General features: G+C 35.3%; 1 protein-coding gene across 1 annotated transcript in view; it reads right to left on the reverse strand.

Moving 5' to 3' along the window:
* The window catches only part of LOC136809358 (unconventional myosin-VI-like), a 29,555-nt gene that overhangs the window by 2,463 nt on the left and 6,027 nt on the right, over positions 1-21,065 (reverse strand). The window contains exons 11-31 of the mRNA XM_067065876.1: positions 20,921-21,065; positions 18,789-18,946; positions 17,776-17,867; positions 17,236-17,308; positions 16,685-16,812; positions 16,023-16,118; positions 15,052-15,228; positions 14,582-14,620; positions 14,049-14,215; positions 8,359-8,494; positions 7,903-8,032; positions 6,986-7,076; positions 6,647-6,708; positions 6,098-6,186; positions 5,526-5,734; positions 4,116-4,241; positions 3,049-3,106; positions 2,723-2,766; positions 1,952-2,037; positions 1,285-1,416; positions 699-843 (exon numbers count right to left, since the gene is read on the reverse strand). Of these exons, the coding sequence (XP_066921977.1) occupies positions 699-843; positions 1,285-1,416; positions 1,952-2,037; positions 2,723-2,766; positions 3,049-3,106; positions 4,116-4,241; positions 5,526-5,734; positions 6,098-6,186; positions 6,647-6,708; positions 6,986-7,076; positions 7,903-8,032; positions 8,359-8,494; positions 14,049-14,215; positions 14,582-14,620; positions 15,052-15,228; positions 16,023-16,118; positions 16,685-16,812; positions 17,236-17,308; positions 17,776-17,867; positions 18,789-18,946; positions 20,921-21,065 (2,383 nt within the window). The remainder of the gene's footprint in view (positions 1-698; positions 844-1,284; positions 1,417-1,951; positions 2,038-2,722; positions 2,767-3,048; positions 3,107-4,115; positions 4,242-5,525; positions 5,735-6,097; positions 6,187-6,646; positions 6,709-6,985; positions 7,077-7,902; positions 8,033-8,358; positions 8,495-14,048; positions 14,216-14,581; positions 14,621-15,051; positions 15,229-16,022; positions 16,119-16,684; positions 16,813-17,235; positions 17,309-17,775; positions 17,868-18,788; positions 18,947-20,920) is intronic.

A 21,065-nucleotide genomic window follows, 5' to 3' on the forward strand; every position in this document is an offset into this window, starting at 1 on the left:
ATAATGCAATGGAAATCTTGATGTAAAAGTCCGGGGGGACTGACCGGACTGACGGCCGACGGGGACGTGCCGCTGGAGTTCGAAAAGTTGACCCTGTTAGATATGACTTTGGTAAAATGGTGACCCTGTCAGAACGAAAAATTAATTTTTTTTCCAATTTCCACCCTAACAAGTGGCAAAAATGACTAAAAGTAGACGAAAAACTGAAAACTTTTCTTATTTTTACCCTGAAAATTGTCCAAATAACCAAAAGTGGACCCTGCTAGATACACATCTTGAAAATTAGTAGACTTGGGACCCTGTCAGATATCTTCAGAGCTTAAAAAAGGGACCCTGACCAGCGGCAAGTCCCGTACCCATTTTTGCCTAAGTACCCCCCCCCCCGGGTAAAAGTCAATGGGTAAAGATTGGTAACTTAAAGGCTAACTCAGTTATTCGAGACCGCACGGAGTCCACCCTGATGAAAACCTATTGGAAAAGAACTCATCTTGACCTACATCTGACCAAATGGGGATGAAATATTCACAATTACTAAATAAGGGTTATAATTTGAATTCTTCTTCTTCCATTGACAGCTAAGTTTTGTTGTTGTAGGAAATTGTCTAACGCTTAACGTTTTGGGGAAACAATCTCCATGTTTGCACAGGAAGGTGTTTATCAGGCACAGAAGGGTTCTCGATTATGAAAAAATGACTTACCACCATCCACTTTTGGTGTATTCCCGGTCACGGTATTGATCGGTCGGTTTGGAAAACGGAACACGGAAATACCGCTGCGCGTTATTGTTCGTTTTGCTCGATTTGCTGGAGAACGTTGTAGTGGCTGCACTTAGCTCCGCTTGGCCTGATATTTATAGATAGACAGAAGTTAAATGGAGGACAGCAATCTTTTAGTTAGTTTTTTGAAGTTGGAGTTGAAGCAGAAAGCACGTGCTCACCTTTTCAATAATGTCTTAGGCCTAGGGGTTTGGTTCTCATTGAGTTTGAAAGCTTTAAGGACTAGAGGAAAATCTTAAACCATTCCCAAGCAAGAAAAAGTGAAGGCTTAATATTTGCACCACAATCATGACGACGGATCGAATCTAGTGGTTTTGTCGTTTCCTGGTGGTACCAACAAACTTTGACTTTTAGTTCAGCGTTTGGGTGAAAGCCACGCAGGCCATGCGTTTTGAATGGTAAATAAATAGTTTCATTCAGTCCTCGGTTAAACAGGCAAATGTAGTTGTTAGCGTCTGCTCGTAGAAAACTATTGAAAATATTGTCAAATAGATAAGGTCTAGCTTACGGATGAGTTCAACTGGTGCTCGTTGAGCTTTTGGTGCATTTTTGTTCTTCTCCATATTTCTCTTACGCCACGCATGGTAGACTTTCAATCTTCTGTGGTACTCAACACGGCATGCTTCTAACATGTCCAAATCTATATTCAAAAAGAAGTTGGATGATTTTTTCTCAGCTATGACTATGATGATAGCGTATTTTCTTGAGGTAAAAAAAATTCGATAAATGGAAAACCAACTACAATCACTGCCGAAATATATTGACAATTTTGGGTATTTTAAGTTTTTCAACTCGGTAATTATGGCGACTTCAGTACTTCCACTTTGTTTCATTGGATTTTTTTATTCAGGCTTTAAGTGGCTTTAATCTCAGCCTTATTGGAACATTTTTGAGCTTTTGGATGCTGAGATTCTATCGACAAGAGCTGGTATAATAAAACAATCATCGAGATATAGAAAGTCGTTGAAATAAAACAGAATTTAGAAGTACCGAGATGCCATATATTTATAGAAAGGAGGTGCGCCTTTATGCTGACAAAGCAGAATAAACAACAGAATTTCTCAAAATTTGTTTCTCTCGCGGCGGCGAAAGGGGGAAAAGTGTTCTTTCTTTTTCGTTTAATGTAGTATAAGAAAACGGTAGGAGATACGTTAATTGGTGTCCTACTAACTTACCACAAGAAGTATTGATGACATCTCTCAACTCGGCGTAAGTCCATTTTCGTATCTTTTCATATTTAGCATCTGTTGTTGCAATATTTCTATGGTTATAAATAAAGCATGGAAAGGTCTATTCTAGCTAAAAGTGTTCATGTGAGACAAGTCTAACTAGTCTACACAATAGACAGATCCAGGCTTTTTAGGCCTTATTATTGGTCTATAGGCACTGCCATAGGCGGCCACTAGTGACCCCCACCGGGAATTGCTTATTAAAAGGTTTAAAAACATAATAGACAACATTCACAAAAGATGTGTTTATCAATAGAGATTTCAAATAAAAGAATGTTTAAAACACAGCTGATTGGCTTAGCTTTCGAAACTCTCTATTGTATCATTAAAACCTCAGTGCGCATGCGATTTATCCGGAGAATTTCAATATTTAAAACAAGAGCAGTCCTCATATCCCGAAGAGTAGAGTTTTACGCTCGAAACGAAGGAAGATATGACGTAGCCTAAAATCTAACCTTCACCACACAAACTCTTACGAAAGAAGTACACTTTCAAAACGATTTGACTTCCAATAACGAAGACATGGAAAAATAACTTGGTGATTTGAACTAAAGTTCATCACCCAACAATTATAATAATAATAATCTCCTGACACAATTGGTGTACACTACAGTTGAAAGGGGAGCCCGAGTGACTAAAAGTTGCTTCATTAAGAAAACTTGAGAGGAACAACATTTTCGAGATGGAGAGAAGAAAAAGGGATTTATCATGACGTACCGTTTCAACTGGACACGTTCATCTGAGACCATCGTTTGTGGATCCTGTGAAAAAGAAAGAGAAAGAAAAGAGGGTTAAGAAAACACTTGATCAATACTCCATGCCATACACTTCATCAAATATTGTTATCACAAAGATCAATTTGCAACCAATATGAAATTGTCAACATAGTTAAAACGATCTAAACTCTATCAACGGAGTCTAGCAGGCTAAATATTGGTAACAACGTCTGTCGATTGAAGAACGCCTCTCGAGGGAGGTGCTTGCAAATAATATTGCTCCATAGTCTATCTGTAAGATTTCTATGCACAGAAAAGTCAACTTACAGCAGCCAATCGGAGTGCAAGTTCGTAATCTCTTTGTTCTTGTTCTTCACGTTGAGAACTGAAAAAGGAATGAGAAAATATTGATGGCAATATTTGTGATACCAACCCCGCTTTTAGTTTTATTGACCTTCTTTTATTTGGATCAGTAAATCCACCTTAAACTCCAAAGAAAACCGAAGAGGTATTCCCACAAAAAATCCAATTCAAAGCCAATAAAGAAAAGAAAACTCAGATAGGGGTCGTCTTATATGATTCTAGGAAATTTGCCCCGGAAAATTGACCTCCCCTATTAATTCTGACCAACATTGAGATTACCAAACTCGATCCAAGTGTTTAAAGTCTATTTCAAATTAGCTGGCAGTGTTTTTTCAAACCTTAATAACTTTTGATAGAATCTTTTGAAAAAAGTAGCAATTTTGTGCTCATTGAAAAGATAATCCGGAGTGGAATATTATCAAAAAAGAAAAAAATTCAAAAAATGGAAAAACGAAGATGAAAAAAATCAATTACTTGTAGAATAATGCTACAATCTTCATTTTTGTATCAGAAATTCTTCAACCTTAGAACGTCATAAATGCGAAAAGAGATTAAAAAAATATTTACTCAATCAAAAAATACACCCTAAAACTTTGCCCTGGTTGACTTAAAAAAGGGCTCTTTTTTGCTGTTTTTTGATGATTTTTGAAGTGAATCATTCATAAACTTTGGACTATATCTTTCGATGGAATAAACTTTTTTGATTATTTGTTTTCAAAATAATGATGTTCTAAGATCAAAGAATCGCTCGTGTGAAAATGATGATTATAGCACAATTATTAAAGAAGATGATTTTCTTCTTCTTCATTTTCAATCTTCATTTTCCAAGCATTTTTGAGTTTTTTCTTTATGGCAATATCCCACTCCTTTTTTATTTTCCAACGAGTACAAAATCGCTACTTAATTTAAATTCTATCAAAAGTTGTTGAAGTTTGAAAAATCATTGACAGCTAATTTGAAATAGACTTTACATAACCTAGCATAACGTTATACAATATGTTTAAATCAAAAAATTACTTAATACGACTTACATTTCGAGGTTTTTCTGATCTTCTTCTTTCTTAGCTTTCTCCATGGAAGCTTGCACTTTTTCTTCTTCAGCTTTTCGTTTCTGGTCTGCCGCCTCTTTCTTCATCTTGGCCTCCTTTGCTGCTCGCCTGTTGCAAAAGAAAAACATATCGTTTTTTCATAAGCAGCTCCAATTTTTGGGTTGCGTTGACCATCCTTGGTATTATGTCATATGACTATTGGGTTAGATTATCTAAAGGCTTTTACTCTACGAGATCGGCTAATTCCAGGGCTTAAGACTTAGCAAGCTGGCTGCTTATTTAAAAATAAAATGTGTATAGGAAAATGCGGGAAACGTGAGAAAGAAGGTGCCCGCTTGTTATGGGAGAGAAGACTGCTGGCATCCTTCTGAGGATTACCTTATTTACCAAAGAAATTGTAAAGAACCAAAAGCTGGTAGTTTGGAAAAACTTTTTGTTTGGTTTGAAAGTAAGATCAAAGTGAAATAGTATTAGATTACTCACAAATCATCCATTAACTTTAAATAAAACAATAAATGGATCAAATTCATTTTTAAAAAATCTTAAAAGTTACTTCAAGGAATTTTACAAAAACTCTTCAAAACATCTATAGAAGTGATTAAAATCTTCAAGTTTCACATTTTAGTGTGTTTTAAATGTAATGTTAAACAGGTCTGAGGTATTCATAGACTTGATATGAATCCATGCTTCACTATTTATCAGGTTGTAATATATAAATTCAGTAAATTTGAAGGGCTAAGTTTGATCAACAATTTTCAATCAACCAATTAATTATTTATAAAATCAAACAGTGAGTGTCCGACAAGCGGAACTATCCTAAATAGACCCCTGGACCATTTCTTCAACTTTGACTGACTTTTCTCACATTAAATAAGAAGTAACGGTCCGTTTTATGAATATGCTTATTCAACTTGGAACTACCTCTTACCGAACATGCCAGTTTTCTTTTCAAAAAGGAGGAGGCCCAAGTCAAAGAATGTCTAGAAACGGATTTCCAAATAGTGTAAACGGAGTGAGGGCCCCACGAACTTTTAACTTTGCTGGGGTTCCGTTACCGATTTTCAGGCTTAAATATTTTTAAATTAGGCATTATGAAAACCTTAGATTTGGATCGTTCATAATATGGTCAAAGCTAAATAATCACTCTGCAACCCTGCTATAGAATTTAAGGGAACGAATATTAAGTAGTAACGTTTCGATCATTTTTGACTAAAAGTAGAATTTAGTTTAGTATTTTTGTAAACTTACTAACGTTATGTTTAAATTGAAATTCGGAACAAAAAGCAGTCTGTGATTATGAAAAGATTGAAAGAAAGTCATTACATTTACTTTTGACAGTCTGCGTACTGACCACAGAGAGGTTGAAAATGGAACGTTAGAAATAAAACTCACTCTTTCATTTGTCGGTCTTCTTGTAAACGTTTCTTCTCCTCTTCTTCTCTCTTCCGTTTCTCCATTTCCATTTGTTCTTGAATCTTCCTCAATCTCTCTTGTTCTTCTTGGGCCGCTTTCTGTGATTTCAAAGAGTTGAGTTGTTTGTTGATTTCTTTCACCAATGAGTCGTACAGTTTATCAATTGCCCCTTGCTTCATCATGCTTTGCTGAAAATCGTTGAAAATACAAAATTGAAAAATTAACAACAAGCTGTGCCGTAGACAAACATCTATACTTCCGATAAAAAAATGTAGAGGGTTTGTCGACTTGTCGTTTTGGATTTTGCAAACAAACTGTCTCAGGAGAAGGGAATCCTCCCCCATCACAAAGGCACTTTTCCACGGAGACTTTATTGCAGGTAGCTATCATCAAAACAGACAAGAGTAAAAAGTAAATGATCGTCGCATGCTCATGCATATATCTCGTAATGAAAAGCTTCTAACAGGTTTCTAGAGTTCTGAAAAATCGAAGAAAATATAATGGAAGATCATCCAGTCACAAATTCCAAAAAAAATATTGAAAATTCAAACCTTGATTTGTTGAATTGCTTTTTGAACGTTTTCTTTCAATTTCATCACCTCTTTGTTGAATTTATCTTTGTCTTTCTTTAACACAGACACTGAAAGAATTATCAAATTATTACTCTTTATCTTTGCCGCTTGAGATGAATTGAAGAATGTAGGTAAAGGATAGCGAGCGTCTTACTGCAGGAGCTTCGAAAGCTAAAAGTGACGTCAAAAAATGTTTGGAGACCGAAAACCTGGGAAAAAGTGGAATAGACGTTGATTACGTAGAAAAACGCGGGTGACATCTAGTACAGGCTAGGTATACGAGGACTCGATGAAAAATATGTGTGCGAAGATAAAAACTTTAGACACTTAAAATGTACTATAAAGTAAAATTTGATAAAGCCTTCGAAAATTTAGTCATAAAAATATTTGTTGGAAAAACCTTCAATTTCTAATTTCTTGCGAATTTTGATTTTTTTTTTCGAATTTTCAATTTTCAAGAAAGAGAAAATGATGTTCAGCGCGTTGAGTTGTCAAAAAGATCATCTTGGTGTCAAATCGTAAACTTACCAAGGGAAGACATTTGATTGACTTGAACTTCCAAAGTTCGCATTTTGATCAACCCTTTGTATCTGAACAAAAAGGGGAAAGGCTGTTAAGTAAGGAGCAGGTACCTCCATTCTCGTTTTTTGGAATTTCAAAACATTAAACAAAAATTGTTCGAAAAATAGTTACTGAGCTTTAAGCCTAAAGAGGTTCTAAAATGTTCTTATTTTCAACATTTTGTGAGTATTTGTATAAGAAGTTGTTGGGTGGTTTAGAGTTGGCAGATAAATGTTCTTAATTTGTTCTTCCCAATTTGGTCATCGAAACCCTATGTTCTTTAAAAAAATCGAATATGACAACTACCTTGGTTTATGCTTTCGAACATTGATGAACATTTTGACCGTCTTCTGAATCCGCACCAACATTTCACGGCGGAATTTGATTTTGTTCGCCACTAGAAAAATTTAATATTGGAACTTTACTGGAGAGCATGTCGAAATAGCATGGCGACAGCCTGGGTTTAGATCCCAGGCAAAAATTAGGTCCCGCCTGAGTCCCGCAGCCCAAAGATTTATGAATTTTTTGTTAGCCCCAGAACTTTTGACCCTAGACACTTTCAAAAAATTGATCAAGTAAAAAAGGGTTTTCCAATGTAAATTGCGTTCAATTCTAAGTTTAAACTGAATTATTTTTGCCCCCACGTTAAGTGATGAGATTTTAGCTCACCCAAGTACATAGGTCCCCCCAAAAAAAGTGGTGTACTTCCAGCCCCCTCCTTTTTTGGAAAAAAAATGTAGGGTGTAGCCCCCCCCAATCAGCAGGGGGGCTGGCGCTATGAATAGACGGTACTTAGAGGGATAGTAAACACGGGAAATATATATGTGCATAGTTTACAGCCATCACGGTGGTTTTTTACGGGAAAACTAGTGGCGGTAGAGATTAGAACTAACGTTCACATTGTAAACACCTCCATAACTGTCTACTCCGCCCCTGGCTGACCTCCCTTTTCAAATCCATCCCGCGCGGAAAAAATTTCAAATGCTTCATCACCGAACGCTAAAATATAGACTAGAATCTCCATAGCAGTACCTCAAAAGATATAGATGACATTGACGGGCATTGACATATGGACGACATTGTGTGCTATTGTACCTCAAAAACTTGCTCTACGAATCTCAGAAGATTTATCATGACGGCTGGGTAAAAGCAACAATTTCCATACATAAAACAGACCAAAAAATACATTGATATGATTGTAAAGTAAAGAAAGACATGCTTACATTTTTGGACAGACAGTGCGCACCAAGTAGCTCTCTTCCATCGATTCCGGATAATCCATTTGTTGACCTTGCTGATCAACGCATTCAATGCTTGGGGATCTGATCGCATGATTTGATCAAATTCTGCAAACTAAAGTGGAGAAATGGAAGTTTTGATTCTTCTAAAGCGGGTAAAAGCTGAAGAGCATGGATTTAAAAAGCAAAGTGTTTACTTTGAAACTTTGAATATCAACACTCCTTTTGAAACTGTCTGAGAAAAATGACAAAGACGGGCCAAGCAACAAGTTAGGCGTCAACGGGGAAATATTTGGTGTTTTAGACCTTTTTAAAAGCAAATTTTTTTTGAGGAAAAAATATTGTTAAGTCAGGGTACGGTAGGCCGCAGCCCCTAAACAAGAGATTGACTTTTACCGGAAAGCTAAAAGAAAAACGGAAATAAAGGAACGAACTTCTTACTTTTCCAGGCCTAAAGAAGACTTTAGTCATTCCAAACTTGAAATCATCATTATCCATTCCCACTGCACGGAATAATGCATTGCAAAATGTCCTGGGATCTAGCTTGGCAAGTTTTGGCGGCAAAAACGATTTGTATCTATAAATGAAAGTGATGCATTTAAGGTAATCTGTGCCAGAGTGTATCTCACGTTTATCGTTTCGCACGGCAATGAATTTTGAAATTAGCCGTAGATATCGGGTCTGTGTACAGACAAGTTTTAAGGATACAAAGCTCTGATAAACAAGGTGAAAATTAATTATTGAGCTTAGCCGAATCAAAAAAACCCAGACACAGATCTTATGGTTTGCAATATCTTTTAACTTAAACAAGCAACATGCTGAACAGACCTACCTGGTGATCAAAATCAAATAAAAATAGGACGAATAGCAAGAGAGTAAGAAAGTGTAATGAGCAGCTTGAATATAGGCACTTTTCTGCCCAAATTTACTCAAAAAATTATTTTTTCGAAAATCAGGCTCCATAAGAAATTAAATATTGCCATTTTATAGCACTATGCAAAAAATAAGAAAAAAACACCAAGCCAATCTCGAGAAATGCTCATTTTCCCTAAATATGACAAAAGGGAGTTTCCCCAAATAAGAAAATCCAATTTTTACGGCCAAAAAATTTTTTCCGGAAAAACAGCTTGAGTTACGTTTTAGAGATACTTGCCTTATATCTTTGTCCAAAAAATTTGAAAAAACTAATGAAGCAATTTCAAGTCCAGAAAACCCCATTTTTAGGCACATTTTGGCCCAAATTTGCCCCAAAAAATTATTTTATGAAAATCGGACATTATCAGATTTTAAATATTACCATATCACATCAAATTACAAAAATTCAGAAAAAATATCAATCCAATCGCCAGAAACGCTCTTTTTCCCTAAAAGTGACATAAGGGAATTTCCTCAAATAAGAAAAACTGATTTTTACGGCCAAAAAAAATTTTCCGGAAAAAACTGCTTCAGCCACTTTTTAGAGAACCTTGCTCTTCATCTTTCTGCCAAAAATCAGGAAAAACTAATGAATCAATTTTGCACAAAGTCCAAAAAACCTTATTTTTAGGTAGTTTTGGCCCAAATTTGCCCCCAAAATTTTTTTTTCAAAAATCGGGCTCCGTCACTTTTTGGGCATTGCTATTTTGTATCATTGTGCAAAAACTTAAAAAAAAACTAATGAGCCAATCCCGAGAAAAGCTGCTAACAGGAAAATGGTAAAAGGGTATTTCCCCAAAAAACGAGAATCCGTATTTTACGACGAAAAAAAATTTTCCGAGAAAAATTACTTCAGCCACATTTTAGGGTACCTTGCACTCTATCTTTCTGCCAAAAATCAGGAAAAACTAATGAAGCAATTTTGCACCAAGTCCAAAAAACCTTATTTTTAGGTAGTTTTTGGCCCAAATTTGCGAAAATCCGTATTTGACGACGAAAAAAAAATTTTCCGAGAAAAATTACTTCAGCCACATTTTAGGGTACCTTGCACTCTATCTTTCTGCCAAAAATCAGGAAAAACTAATGAAGCAATTTTGCACAAAGTCCAAAAAACCTTATTTTTAGGTAGTTTTTGGCCCAAAAATAAGATTTTCAAAAATCGGGCTCCGTCACTTTTCAGGCATTTTGTATCATTTTGCAGAAAATTAAAAAAAACTAAAGAGCCAATCCCGAGAAAAGCTTGTAACAGACGAACAGACAACGGTCAAATTAAAGGACCTCCCGGTAGGTCCAAAAATACAGTCGAAATATTGGATATAAATCAACCAATCCTATTGGTTTTGGTGAACATTATATATAAAGCAGAAACATGATTGGCTGATAGAACAACAAAAGAAGAGCAGAAAAGTCGTTCCTCATCAAAATTGTCACAATGTTATGATTATTTTTAATGAAAAGATTGTTTAAATTCAATGAGTGCCAAGAAGGAATGTACGACAAGAGGCTGTTGAGCATTGTGCTCATGTAAAGGGATATTTTTGAGGTCCATAATCATTACTGGCCCTAATCCAAAGTAATTTTTTTTTGGGGGGAAGGGTTCTAAATTTTCCAAAACTGTTCTCAAAAGACCGAAATAATAAAGAAGAAATCGATTAATAATGAGAAAACTACAATCATGGTCGAAATTTATTGAGATTTTAGTGTATTTCAACGTTTTTCAGAATTTAAAACTCGGACGAGAATATATTTTCCAACTGTAGTTTAACACGCTTAAAAAGCATTTGTGGTGTTTAAAATTTTGCAGGGAAATCCCCTTTGTCTCAAATATTTCATCCATGATTGTAGTATTCATTAATATTTTAGTTACGTAATAAGCAACAACTCCAAAAAGTCTTTGGACGTTCGAAGACCTCCTGAGACGAAACAAGGTTTTAACGTTTTTTTAATCTTTTTTGAAAAGTCAAAGATGCCAAAAGAATGAGAATTGAGAACTACGCTCTTTCTTATAAGAAACACAAAATTTTTGACGAGGCTCGGCTGTTCTTATTTTTTTGGTACTTTGAGCCTTTAATTGTTCTTATCCTGTTCTTATTTATAGGGTTAATTGAGGTATTTATTTTTACTTCTTTGACCTCTAACTTGTTGAAATCGAGTAATTTCAGGCTCATTATTGTTTTTAAGTTGTTCTTATTTTTGGCGATTTTGAGCCTCATTGTTCTTATAAAATTGTTCTTATAAAATAAAAAGAGTGTACTATCATTGAATATATATGAATCTCGAATTAATAACTTGCACGAAAAAAGGTGAATAAAGTCTGATTGGCTGAGATTTGTAAGGGGGGGGAACCTACTTTTGAGCCAAATACATGCGGTTAAGTCCTATGAAAGATGCTACGGATTTCAAGGGTTGACCCCCTTACCGCTACACTCAGGAAATTATAACCATGTATGCGAAGTCAATCAGAGTTTAATCATTCGATTTTTATCCGTGCAAGTTACACAGAATAAAAAATAATTTAAGGACCGAGTTTTCCAAAAGATATCAGAATATATATTTCAATCAACTATGCAGCTTCTTTAAAAATAAAGAAAATGAAGTATACTGATAACAAAGAATATTTTTAGCAATTAAATCAATGTTACAGATTGTTCACATTTTACTTTCGGCGAACTTTCATTTCAACATAAGTGGGTTGAACATTTGGATAATGCCAAACAATTTCACCTTCCTTCTTTGTAAAGGAATACGCACCTGTAAAAAGTGTCGTATCACATGATTTGAACCACCATCCAACTTTGCCGTGACCGACAACAGAACATGAACTCGGATGCGCATCATTATCAACATCAAAAGTTGAGAACTTCATATTGTTATGATAAGATCCAAAAATGCCAGGGTTTGACACATTGCCAGTGGCGCCAGATAGTTTCAATTGGTATTTCGTTGCTTCGCCCCCAACTTCAAATGAATCGTAGATGGCATGAACTGGAGTATTGGGTTTTCCAAAAATCCTCATGTCGATCAGAAGTTGGGATTTTCTGGGAGCTTTTAAAGGTTTTGTTAAATCATGAAAGTTTTCATTGCCAAGCCAAAATTCACCTTCCAGTCGACCGAAACCCATTTTGTAGTAGTGCCAGTTGCGTGCGAAATCAAGGGATCCATCCATCCGGCGCATCAGAACTGTCCAGCCACCTCCTTCAGTTGTCTGGTCACAGTACACAGACAGTTGGTTGAAATGTGGACTTTCAAGACGATACAATCCATTCTTTGAGTATCCTGCCTGTAGAAAAGCTTTGCAATCTTGCATAGGAATGACTTCTCTACAATCACATAAGTGGCTACCTTCTATGGATTTGCAGGGTACGCAAGGGCCAGTTATCAACTGACGAATCTTTTCCAAGATCCTGTCACATGATGTTGCAGTCATTGTGTCCCATAACATGAATTGTACTGTTAGAACCAACAGGAACTTTGTAGATAAGCCGGCCATCTTCACTTCTTCCTTCATCAACGATGAGAGATGCCTTTGCAGCTTCGTCTCACCATTTTTATACTGAATTGTATTCGAAGTTTCACTTAGATAGGACGCACGAAGACACAAAACTCACCTTGGGGAGGGCAAATATTTTCCTATCAATTTGAAACTCCAAACAAGATGCTCTTCCCAAAACACGTGTTTACTTCAAACTTTCTTCCCTCAAATCAATATTTGGCTTTTGATTTCATCAAGCTTATGCATCCGGAAGCACCCCATAAAATCCATCCTTTTTGAATCTCGAGCAGCAAAAGGGTTGGAAGCCCGTGTATTTTTCACGTAGACTTTCCGTATAATAGGTTATCTTATGATGAGATACCTGGGAGCTTCATAATAAGAGAACACCTTATTTATTCAGTGATTGTCTAATGTTTATCGAGGATTTTGCTTCGTTGTATAAAAAATACTTCCTCAAGTTTATCAGTCAATGTCTTTTGTAAATGGTCGATTTCTCTCTAGCCGCAATATCTCAATCAGGTCAACCAATGACTGATGAAAGGATTACACTTCTTATTAGGCTCCCACCTTATGACTTTTGTCCCCATTGTACAAACTTATTTTCTTCTAATTTTCATAGTGATCCTCCCCATACTTCAAGGCATTGCCTGCAGAGGTAATGATTACATCACACATGGCCAAAACAAAGGCGATGTTTGAGTGAAACTGTAAAACCAGGGATTTTTCTGAGCACTTTTTATGTTTGCGTATACCGGCCAAATACACAATGCAAGATTGAGTTTTAAAAACTCAATCCAAATATTTTTAGCAAAATTTGAATTGATTTATAACTATAATAATAATTGATTTAACAAAAATAACCAACTTATATACGTATTCAGTATTTTTCGGGAGCTTTGCCCTCTGAATCCTGGAAGCGCTCTCAGACCCCCAAGAATGGAGGTATAAAGAAAGACAGGAGTTGAATTTGTCGGTAATTGTTCGTTAAAGTCTTTTTATTTCTTTTATGAAATATATCAAAAGAAATTCTAAGCTCGCCCGATAAAATAAGACTTTTTAGTAGAACTCTGAACATTCCTACTATCAGTATTGAAGATTTTAGTTTTAGCCTTCTAATATACGAAAATGAAATAAAACTTCGTCCACGAAACAAGTTTTATGTTCAATTTCGTTATCCGTTCAATTTTGTTTTGAAAATATATTTTCTCAAGCCAGAAAATGAAAAGTTCTTTATAAGCACACACGATTTCATACTCAATTTGTAGACATAAAGTTGGTGGAAAATTTTGGAGGAAAGCATCAATCAATAGAGTTTACCTTAAAGAAAGCATTGATCGAAAAACTATTCATTTGATGAAGGATTGCCAAGTTTACAGGTCTTTTTTTAGTCCAAATATTTTCTTACACTGGTGTCAGAAACAATGAATCTCGCGTTATCTAATTTCTAAAGCTTGAGCCAATAAAATTTTACCAATGGATAAAAGAGCTCATTAAAAATGCACGATATATGAGATTATGGGCATGCATACATCGTAATTTTTTTAATCGTAGGGCAAGCTTGGTTACAATAGCATACATCTCCTGTTTCTTTATACCTCCATGCCCCCAGCTGCTTCATGGATGCACAGCTTTGCTGAGTAGATTAGAAACTCAATCTAAATATACAAAAACGGCCAAGCTCAAAGTGCTTAGAAGAATCCCTTGTAAAAGAACAAAATCATACTTAGTGTGTAGATCAAGGAAAGCAGTTCTTGATGGATAGCCTTCTTGCATCAACTCTAACACAGACACCATGCCAGCACATTGCAGTTGACTGAGAATTTGTGCTCCTTCGAAATCACGACTCTTCATTTGATCGTTTGGTTTGATGCAACGAATGAAATTCGAACCCTACAAACAAAACGAGATGATTATTGGGTCATTCCATTTTATATCAATACAGGGGGGAAAGTACTTTCAGTGGGTCTAAAGAAGTACTTTTTCATTTTACCAGAGGGTAAAAAGTTATTCTAATATTTCTAGGGGTAAATAATGATTTTAGTTCGTCCACCTTTACTTTAAGGTATGAAAATAATATTTTCTAAGGTTCTTTTTCAGATATTGCAATTTTCCAGGGGGTGGGTACCCACACATCTCTATGAATCAGGGAACAGCCTATTCTCCTCAAGACAACTATGAGACGGAACTAGGACCCAGACCGCTTTACAGTTAAGAGAAAGCTGAATGAAAGAAGAGATGAAAAATAAACAAACTTACAGTGCTTCGCAACTTTTCCAGCAACAAATCCAATTGACGCTAAAAATTATGAAAACTATTCATCTCACTATTAAGTTACATTTGGCATAGTTTACAATTTCCATTAACCGTAAGGCTTTAAACCAATCTTTGAGATGAAGACACATTTGAAAATTCAATATTCAATTTTTAATGGGTGTTACGAGAACTCCTGCATAGTCAACTCGTTTGTGGGCATCAAAGTCAAATAAGCCAATACACAAATTTTCTTTTAGTAGAATCATGTAAAAAAGTCACGAAAAAACATCGAGTAAAGGTTTGATTGGCTGAAAATTGCAAAGATTACTTCATTCTCTGGAAATTTTGAAAAAAGAAATTTATATGGGTGTAATTTTCGCTAATACAAAATTTGTGTATTTATAAAAAATATATACCAATCGTGAAGATAAAGATATTGGACAAACCAAAAGCAAAAAAATCTTGATTCTTACCCTAAATTTTTTCCCAACACTGTCAAAAGTCAATTTTTTGACTTTGCCGCCAGGTTTGCTGTTGGCTTGAGGTTTTGGTGCAGGGAACAAACTCTTCAGGAAAGGATCAGATGATTCTAAGACTAGTTGTTCCAGAGAGTCGTGGAGAGCATCGTTGTTCTTCTCCAAAAATTCAACCTGCAATGAGAAATCAGGAGATGCAGTCAAAGAAAAAACCATTCCATTTTATATCCATACAGAGAGGTGGACGAACTTTTTTTTTCATTTTTCCAAGGCGGTAAAAAGTTACTCTAAAATTTCCACGGGGTAAAAAACTGATTTCATTTCGTGCATCCTCACGTTAAGGTATAAAAAGTACCTTTACAAGGCTACTTTTGCATTTTCCAGGGGGTATTGACACATTTTCAATAAATTTTTTTTGACTTGAAAAGGTTCGTCCACCCCTGTATGGTTTTTTAATGGAACAGCTCAATAAAAGACTGAGAATTTAATTCGTTTTCCAGAGACATTCGTGGGAAAATTTTCATACGGTTTAGATTACTTTAAGAGTGATTTCACCGTAAAAAAATAAAAACAAAGCCCTTGGAAAAGGGACCGAGAAGTAAATTTCAACTCGATCGGAAAAAGTTGAAAAAAAAACACAATCTCATGAAAAAGTGGGAACACAGCCGTGGACGTTCAAATAACATTTGGATAAGGGTTTATTCATTACGTTTCACAAGCACCTACTGAATCCGGAAATTTGAGCTAACATTTTGAACTTTGAACCTTAATGATTTCCAAACCACAAGATTCAAGATATGCAATGTAACAACTGCAGAGATAGTTGCCAACGAAATCATGCAACTTGATGGCTTTTCTATCCAATACGTCACTTACAACCAATCAACTGTTGTAAAAATGACGTAATGTTAAAGATATTACTGGTTATATCCTGAACATGTAATAATGATGACGCAATAATTACTTACTGTTTGGTAGCAAACAGCACCAGCGAAGTGACGCACCAAAAAACCTTGATCGTCACGCACCGATCGATGAATACTCAATGGGGATTTACGTGGAATCTAAAAAGAATAGGGAAAGATTTCGAAGTCGAATTAAAATGATTTTTACCCTTTGATACCCAATTCTATATATTCCTGAACCCAACTCGTGTCCAGGCCGCTTTACGATTTCACCTTATTATGGTCAAACTAATATACACTTTATTTGACGAGTCTTTTTCACAGATATTTTATATAGAACACTAAATAGAGCTTTTCTTTCCCCATTTGAAGCCATCTTGAATAAAGTAATATTCACAATTTAGCTTGCGCGATCCTTGAAAATTTGAAGTCGTTGCAGCGTCAAATAACTTCAACACTCAAAACCAATGGTTCAACTGTGATCTACTTTCAGCTACCTTAATATGGCGCATTATTTTGCTTCACCTGCCTTGGAATGGAAAAAGATGGAGTAGCTCTATCTAGTGTTTTATATAAGTGAAGGTAAAAGTCAATGTATATTTGTGTCAAAAATTAAAAGTGAACATTAAAAACACAGTAGTGTGTGCGACGTTTCGACGGTTGTCTTTATCAGCGTGTTATATAGTTTTAAGTGAATTTTTAAATTTCAGCAAATACAGACTTACAGCGAGTCTGAAATGTTTGTTGTTTTTTGAATGAAGTTCAGTTGTGAAGTGGGTTTCGCTTGGAGAAGGGAACTTCATCTCTTCGTCCAACAAGTCAAATAAACCCGTCGCCTTCATCTCGAATAAATCTGAAGAAAAAGAGTTGAAAATTTTAGAAAAAAAGGTATTATGATACTAAGACAATATCAAAATTCAGTACTCTGAGGTCCCAAATAGAAGGGGGTTAGAAATTTAATCAAAATCTAATAAACAGGGGACGGAGTCTGAATAAAAGGGGGGGGGTAAAAAGCCAGGCTATTCAGAGCAATTCAGCTTGTGATAACTGAAAATATTTTCAAAAATAAATAAACAGGGGGGACCTGACAAATACCATTTGCTATCAATAGCTTCTGACTAGACCTTCACACGATCAATACCCTTATCATTTAAAAGGTTCATCTTTCTAGTACATCATTTATAGAGGTGGGAGTATTGATATGGTATTTAGCAACCATAACGTATCAAACTTATGGATCGAATTTTTTTGAAATTGAAAATTAGTTTGGTCGTACCGATACAATCTTGGTTGTCAGCATAATTAACAGTTTTCACACCTAGCCCTTCTTTTTCATAAAGTGCTTGTTCCTAAAAGAAATATGAAATGTTATGAGTTATAACATGCGTCTGTCACACTTTCGATAGTCCACTTGCTAACGTTAACTTCCATTACATTTGTTCCTTCCCTGTTTCAGCTTGTAAGAAGCATCCCTGAAGATGCATTATGTAACAGTTTTTTTCGCTCTTCGTAAAAAGACAAATCTTTGCATAATACCAGGTAAAAATTATATGGTATTTCTAATAATTGAACGTACACTTGCACTGAAATCTTTCTTTTAATAAAACTCAGTGGTAAAAAAAAACTAAAAAATCTTGAATTTAACAAGCTTTAAGGTAAGCTTTTTCACAAAATGTTATTCGAAAATATTTTACCCCTCCCTTTGAAAATCTACTCCATCCTCATTCCTTTTACAACCATTCCATACTCTTTACAATAAAGATACGTAAAAAGGAGGCTTTTTATATCGAAAATAATTACAAAAGTTGATTGTTACCTCTTTCAAGATACGCTGATTGAAAAATTGTTGTAGTTTTTCATTGCAATAGTTGATGCACAACTGCTCGAAACTGTTCACTTCGAAGAATTCTAGAAAAGAAGGAGAAAAGAAAATCAAAATGCGAGAAAAATCATCATCACTTTTGTATTATTATATTTCTTAGTGAATACTGATTGCATACAGGTTTAGAGGTATGTACCAGTTTGAAAAACAAGACATACTCGCCGGATATATCCGACTTGGACTTTTAAAACTTGATTCAAGGCAATGTCAAAAAATTTCCGGCATGCATATTACCTTCTTTCACAACGAAATGTGACGGTCAAAACTGCCGTCAAAATGAAATGTGGCGGTTAAAACTGCCGTCAAAATGAGATATTCTCGAACCTCAATGAAAATGTGTTAGGAGATTGCTGAAGTTAAATTCGGTTTGATTTCCTGATATATTTACGTCTTATCATGTCACAAAAAATCATTTTTTGAGGGGTACAAATGCAGAGTGAGCCTAAAAGCGCTGCAAGACACCATAAAGAGGATGATCCGGTTTTAGAGCATGTCTAGTTCAGGTTGGCGTGCACAAATAATGTTGTCTGAAAAGCCAAATACCGTATGACCCACGAAAAAGAAGGGTTTGATGGTTAATCACGTCTGTATTCTTCATTCATTGTAAAGAAGAAAAACAAACTTAAAATTTGATACAAAAACTGTTTAAGTTTAGTTCTGTCGAAAATTGGGGTGTGGTACGTTCGACGAATAAATGTTTTTTTTTAGAAGAAGAAACTATAAGGGTTCAATGGTCCAAATATTAAGAACAAGTTTTATGAACATATTAAGGTTTTATGTACTCTAAAACACCCAATTTGTCAAGAAAAATTGCACAAGAATACTCACAACATGGTAAAAAATTTTATATTTTAAGAATATTTAAAGCATTAAACTGAAAAAGTTAGAACATCCAAAGTCTTTAAAAATTTAGGATGTTCTAATAAAAAACACGTGTAAATACTTACCGAAGCCAGCAATATCAAGAACACCAATATAATTAGCTGAATCTTTGAAAGGAAAACATTTGTTGATACATGAAACGATATGGTCGAAAAGATTGGAGTAAATAGATTTGGCTAATGCATCTCGTCCTGCAGCCGCTTGAGCTGGTGATAAGGGAATCCTGTAATGAAATAGATTTAGAAAGAAATATGAGAAAGGGAAGTTATGAAGATGCCTCAAAATCATGCGATGATTTGAATCAAATTGAAGAAAAGTTGGGTAGAAACGGGCAAACTATACACGTTTTTTATATAAGGACAGAGTATATTAAGAAAGCAAGGCTTCCAGAACAAAAATAAAAGAACACTAAATAAACGTTCTGACGACATTCTAAATTCATTCATTATAATGACAACATTAGAAAGTTAAAACATGTATATTAAAGGAAATACACCAAAGTGTTCACAAAATGCTAAAATAAGCAAATTTGAAGGCAAATTTTAGGCTTAGAATCGGAAAGTTGAGATTATTTGAAGGTTTGAAAGGTTTTTCAAAGTCCTTATAAAAACCGTCCATAATTTCCATGTGCTCTGGGTTAGATTTTAACATGATATCTAAATTACTTGCAATTTGATTAGACCCATTTGGTTGCTAGGGTCAACAAAAACATCATAACGTGATAAAAACAAACAATTTCTAGCTGTGACGCAATGTTTCTTAACTGCATTTTTTGCATATTTGACAAAAAATGAAAGAAATTGCGCAAATAGGGTCAGAGAAAGGAAATTATTGGGAACAACTTGTAAATCGTTGTTTAAAATTGAGCTCAACATAATTATGGCTTGGTGAAAATGTCCCAAATTTGAATTTTGAACAAATTATTATAAATCCACGTATGACTAACGATGAGTGACCATGCATCCCTAGGTGGAACACTAGCCCAAACGATACACAACCATCTAGTTGGAATGGCGGCTAATTATTTTGACGAAGACAGCAAAGAACAACAGCAAGAGGCTAGTGAGAGGGATTTTAAGGTCCTAGGATCAAATGACGGGTCAATAGAGATGGAGCTAGACAATGGAATTGAAATGAACTATAAAGAGGAGTTTGAGAGACTGAAAACTAGTTACCAGTTACTGATGCAGGAAAACGAACGCCTAAGAAGAGCATATATTGTGGAAACAATCAAAACTGAAAATACAGCAATGTGTACTAGTGATCGAGAAATAAGCTGGCATTTCGAAAAAGAACATCTATTGAAATGCCTACAAGTCAGGACAGAGTACATGGTCAGATATGAAAATGAAACTCGTTTGTTGAAGGAAGAACTGAAAATCAAAAAAGAAAATCAAGAAGGCTGGGAGAATCCCTGAGCGATAAAAGCGGGGCTTTTAATAATACATGAAATTTGGGGACCAAAATCGTATCATTTAAAGCTATTATTGTACATAATACTATTAATGTTAGGTTTTAAACACGAAATATACAATGAAACAGAAAGAAGTCTCTTTTACAACTCGTAATTTCGGTCCGGACTATCAGGGCGGGCGGAAACTAATGATTAAATCGATGACTTTTTCAATTAAAAAGGTAAATCTAACTATGTCGTATCTACGGAATTCTTTTTGTTGCAGGGTAAGTTTGTGTTTAAACGCTTACACATTGGTATTATAGCATTGACAAGTTGTCCATGTTCTCAAATTTCTAAACAAAATATCCATCATATCGTATCATTTTCTGTTTCAAAAGGAGGAAACCGTTATTTCTGATTTCTGAGAACTTTTTATTTTTTATTTATTCATTCAGTATACAGAAACATGGCTAAAAGCGAAAGTTGATAAGTTTAAAAGAATTTAGGGTTAAAGTCTGTCTGTTTGTACCATAGCAAAAAGCATGAAAAATGATTTATGTTTTTTTTTTTGCTTTTCCCTCCCTAACAACCCGTGTGGTCTTTAGCTTTAAAACGAAAGCAAAAGCGATGAGTTTGTTTTGCTTTAGCTGATCACTGCGCACCAAAGCACCAAATCTGGATAAAAAGATCAAAGCCTGGGCAGATTCTCCTTTGGAGCCATGATCTTTAAAATGCATTCGTGCCAGCGCGGAGTAATCAGAATCTGCTGGAAGATTATAAACACATTGAGGTTTGACTTACTTATACATCGTACCCATTCCACCACCTTTCGCTGTCATCATGATTCGAGTGGTCAGTGACATTGCCAATTCGTTCTGGTGCAAACCCAACAATTTGGCTGTGATTGCTGCCGAGGTTTCACTTGCAGGACTCAATTCACTGCCAC

Source organism: Clytia hemisphaerica, unplaced genomic scaffold, assembly GCF_902728285.1.
Source record: "Clytia hemisphaerica strain Z4C2 unplaced genomic scaffold, Clytia hemisphaerica genome assembly, whole genome shotgun sequence".
NCBI classification, from domain to species: domain Eukaryota; kingdom Metazoa; phylum Cnidaria; class Hydrozoa; order Leptothecata; family Clytiidae; genus Clytia; species Clytia hemisphaerica.